This window comes from Eutrigla gurnardus (genome assembly GCF_963514095.1).
Source record: "Eutrigla gurnardus genome assembly, chromosome: 21".
Classification (NCBI taxonomy): domain Eukaryota; kingdom Metazoa; phylum Chordata; class Actinopteri; order Perciformes; family Triglidae; genus Eutrigla; species Eutrigla gurnardus.
In genome coordinates, this window is record NC_139932.1 from 6708925 (window position 1) to 6714002 (window position 5078).

At 42.8% G+C, this 5078-nt stretch overlaps 1 protein-coding gene across 1 annotated transcript; it reads right to left on the reverse strand.

The window, feature by feature from the left end:
• Positions 1-253: 253 nt before the first annotated feature.
• Positions 254-1492, reverse strand: LOC311032284 (tubulin beta-1 chain-like). Its single transcript, XM_084038952.1, has 2 exons — positions 1417-1492; positions 254-1322 (listed from the first exon to the last, which is right to left on the reverse strand). The coding sequence occupies exons 1-2, from the start codon at positions 1475-1477 to the stop codon at positions 262-264; spliced, it is 1122 nt and encodes a 373-aa protein (XP_083895078.1). The 5' UTR covers positions 1478-1492; the 3' UTR covers positions 254-261.
• Positions 1493-5078: the final 3586 nt, after the last annotated feature.

The following is a 5078-nucleotide window of genomic DNA, read 5'->3' on the forward strand; positions in this document are numbered from 1 at the left end:
TCTGGCAGAAAAACAAGGAAGGCAGACTGGAACGTGAAGGAGAACTTTTAAAATGAACGATACACTGAACAATGAAAACTTGAAGGAAATTGAACGTGATTCAAATTCACATCAACAATTGTACAGCAGAGCTTTGGAAAAGTGATTCATTTATGCCAGCTTGCCCTCACCCTCTTCCTGAACAACAAGAACTGGAAACGACTTGGAACATTACAGCTCGCATCAACAATCGGGCAGATGATATTTGGAAAAGTGATACATTTAGGCCAGGTCTTCCTCACCCTCTTCATCAAACTCCCCCTCTTCCTCAGCGGTGGCATCCTGGTACTGCTGGTACTCGGACACCAAGTCGTTCATGTTGCTCTCTGCCTCGGTGAACTCCATCTCATCCATGCCCTCACCAGTGTACCAGTGGAGGAAAGCTTTGCGCCTGAACATGGCTGTGAACTGCTCAGAGATGCGCTTGAACAGCTCCTGGATGGCGATGCTGTTTCCAATGAAAGTGGCGGCCATCTTGAGACCACGGGGAGGAATGTCACAGACAGCGGTCTTGATATTGTTGGGGATCCATTCAACAAAGTAGCTGCTGTTCTTGTTCTGCACATTCATCATCTGCTCGTCTACCTCCTTCATGGACATGCGGCCACGGAAGATGGCAGCCGCGGTCAGGTAGCGGCCGTGGCGTGGGTCACAGGCAGCCATCATGTTCCTGGAGTCGAACATCTGCTGGGTGAGCTCTGGCACGGTGAGTGCTCGGTACTGCTGGCTGCCTCGGCTTGTGAGGGGGGCAAAGCCCGTCATGAAGAAGTGCAGACGGGGGAACGGCACCATGTTGACAGCAAGCTTACGCAGGTCAGCGTTGAGCTGCCCGGGGAACCTGAGGCAGGTGGTGACGCCGCTCATGGTGGCAGAGACCAAGTGGTTGAGGTCTCCGTATGAGGGGGTCGTGAGCTTGAGGGTACGGAAACAGATGTCATAAAGGGCCTCGTTGTCGATGCAGAAGGTCTCGTCTGTGTTTTCTACAAGCTGGTGGACCGACAGTGTGGCGTTGTAGGGCTCAACAACTGTGTCTGATACTTTTGGGGAAGGCACCACGCTGAAGGTGTTCATGATGCAATCGGGGTACTCTTCACGGATCTTGCTGATGAGCAGGGTGCCCATACCGGAGCCGGTACCTCCACCCAGGGAATGTGTGAGCTGGAAACCCTGAAGGCAGTCGCAGTTCTCTGCCTCCTTCCTCGCCACATCCAGGACAGAGTCCACCAGCTCTGCCCCCTCTGTGTAGTGACCCTTAGCCCAGTTGTTGCCAGCTCCACTCTGGCCTGCAAGAGACGAATCAGGTTAAGCTTCACACAAACGTGGAGAAACTTGAATCTTCTACCCATGATATGCACCATAAGTGTACAAAATATATACCGAAGACAAAGTTGTCTGGTCTGAAGATCTGGCCTAAAGGACCAGACCTCACAGAGTCCATGGTACCTGGCTCCAGATCAACCAGTACAGCACGGGGCACATATTTACCACCTATAAAAAAAAAAGTGGTGGTGAACAAAAATTAAATGTCATTCATGCACAAAATAAATAAATACATAAATAAATAAAAGCAGACCAGCTTCAACTTGCCTGAGGCTTCATTGTAGTAGACGTTGATCCTGTCCAGTTGCAGGTCACTGTCACCATGGTAAGTACCAGTTGGGTCAACACCATGCTCGTCACTGATCACCTCCCAAAACTATTAGGAAAGAATGCAAACCTTTGTTAGCTCTTCACGCTCAAATGATAGAAGCAACATTCATCCATTAAATATGCAAGTCATTCATGTTTAGACAGTTAAAATTCATGTGAGTTTTTTTTTAAATAATGCTTGGAGCTAGATAGACAATGCTGCTCATCTGTAACAAAATCAAAATCAAATGTTATCTTTTCAAAATATAAATCGAACACCATTTGATTGCTGATGTTTTGAGCATAATTTGATCATTGGGTTAATATCGTTAATAGTTATTTTGACCATTATATTATAATTTGTGTATCGTCTCATATTCAGATGTACTAATGCTTAGTCCGTACTGCAATGGCACAGATTTAAGTGTGACCTACTGCACTTCTGTCATTCACTCGGTCAAAAAAAAAAAAATCTCAGTTATTAAATAGCAATGACATGGAGTTGCCTACCAGGATATTTCCACATAGTTCGTAGATACCAGTGTTATGAGTAATTAATGTAGTGGCAAATAACACGTTCAGGTCTACACTCCAGTCCAGGAGGTGGAGGTAATGCACCTAAAAGCTATTTGCCAACCGCCATTAAACAATACAAGCAGAAGCCTACTCATCGGGGCAAATAGGCCCTAGAAAAAGGCATCGCCAAGTAGGCCTCAAACACGCCATGTAAACCCATTTTACCGTCGCGTTTATAAGGTTAATATAACGTTATCGGTGTCTCTTCCTTTCACCAGAAATCCTTGCTTCCTTTTTTCGCATTGCGGTAACGTTGCCGAACAAACAATGCGAACCATTTTCCGCAAATCCAAATCAACGTGATCAGTCAGCAGTTTTTGAACTTGGTATTAACGATTTGCTACAGCAGGCGGGCATACGTTAATTTAGAAATGCAAAAATACGTTTAAATCGTTTCTATTCGTCTTTAACTCCAACACATGATGGTACTGAAGACGACCCAAAAGGGCATTCGTTTCGTTCAGCTTTAAATGGCCATTTTCACAAAGAGGACAGTTTATATTTCCAGGGTGTGGTTTCAGTGGCGCGAACGGGCACAAAGCGCCGCTCCGGGAGCAGAGAGCCCGGCGGAGAACACGACATGAGTCACGAGTCAAACGAAATATAGTTTAACTAACCTTAGCGCCAATCTGGTTTCCACATTGGCCAGCTTGAAGATGCACAATTTCTCTCATTTTCGTTCTGGATGCGGTGTATGAGCTCTCAATGAATGTACGTAACGGCTCAACGTTCGTCTTTATACTACATAAAGACCCACCCCCTACGTCTCAGCTCGAATGTTAATTGGCTCATTTGCGCAAGCAGAATACACAGACACCATTTTGAACCAATCAAATGTTAAAATGGCCCTCCACCATTGGTCTACCCCGCCTGCCAATAACATCGTTAACGTTTAATATTTCTTAATTTTGTTCAAGTTTAAAGTAAATCCTTGTCAGAGCAACCCGGCCTTACGCCGTTTCTCAATCTGTGCTCTTGTCTTGCGTTCTGGTGGATTTGTGCACCGTCATCAGTCGCAGCCCAAGTCCTCCAGAGTCTGGACTCCCGAATCAAACTGAAACTACAAGCCAAGTCTGAACTACAAAACCCACAAGTCCGAACTTGGCGTACGTGGAAACGCCTTTAGACTTATAATAATGTTCCATACTGTTGATTGGTCACCAAAATATACATCATGATTCATATTACTCTTGTACTTTCCTTTCTGATGAAACCATCTACACATCAAAAACCTATATATATATATATATTAGAACATTTTGAATAATTTCATTTTAATGCATCAATTTGGTGAATTCTGAGAAACAAAATATGACATAACAATTACTGACCAATTTCTTACAAACTGCTGGTACTGATACAAATGTATAAATGGGGTTGGGGAGTTTAAGCATTCAAGAAAAGCTGAGAACAAAAATGACTAAAACACAATTAGTTTATTATTATTCTTTTTATTATTATTAATAATAATAATAATAATAATAATAATAATAATAATAATAATAATAATAATAATAATAATAATAATAATAATAAAAGTGGGTGACTATTCCTCAGCCTTCCTTGGTGTTTTGGTTTTGACTGAAGCCCCGTTCACATACGTCGCAACTCGCCCATCTCTGAGCGACAACTGTCAATGAATGTGAATGTGTTCTAGTGGAATGTGGCCAGGACAGGCGATGCGATGTGGTCGATCGGAGATAAAATAATTTTAACTTTCTGCGATGCGAGTGAAGCGAGTACCAATCACAATGTAGAATAGAGATGATTGACAGTTGTAGTGAGTAAATTCAGTATATATACACGTCTGCCATATGTTGCCACCCCTCCAAAATTCCTGCCCCCCTCTCGCCACCCCATACATATTTTTCTAGATCCGCCCCTAGATGCATGTAATAATAATAAGAAGAAACAAATACAAAATAACTGTGGAAATAATAAATATGCCCTGTATCACATGTCCAACCATCACAGAGTAGCACACTAACTCAGCGTGTGTAAACAATCATTTATAAAATAATTTACATTCATTTTCTACAAGTCCCACATATAAGCCTACATCCCCCATAATGCCGCAACGTACTAAAAGTCGCCAGGCGCGCGCGAGTAGCGGCATTACAAAGGAATGTTGCTGAGCACAAAACGATACAACTTTCAAAAGAACTTAACAACACCTTACATTAAAATAATGTAACCGAGCGGTTGTAATTGCGCCTATACTTAGATATAATAAAATAAAGAAACAGGAAACTCCATTCACGGAACGGGTCGCACTTTATTAACTCTCCCTTTAGCCTTGAACAACTAGCCAACATTCCGAACACTCACACTTCCGTTCTGTCCCTTCAAATTAAAAGTACTCGGCCGGAAGTAGGTTACATACCTCCCCTCCTCCGAAAAGAGACGTCCCCGTTTCTATAACAGAAGTGTAATTAATAATAACGAAACCATTCACAGCAACATGCTGCCATAACAAAGAGAAAAAAACACAAAAAAAAAACATACCAATGCCCAGTCCCACAAAACATGAAGCAATGTACATGAAATAATGCTGACAGCATCCAGACATACCATGTGCCACAACTGAGTGGACAACGTCCGACCCGGAATGTGTGGGACTTGATTACAACAGAGCAGTGTCCCGAAACGGTTGATACATTCGTGAAGAGTTTTTTTTTCTTTTCTTTTTTCTTTTTTTTTACATTCGGGTTAGACAAAAACAAAAACAACCAACGAACAGTATGTCGCACTGAATTCGCACACAAAGCATAAACAATACAAAATAGTGTTAGACACCCTGCCCACACATCGAAACACATTGGCTAACCATAACC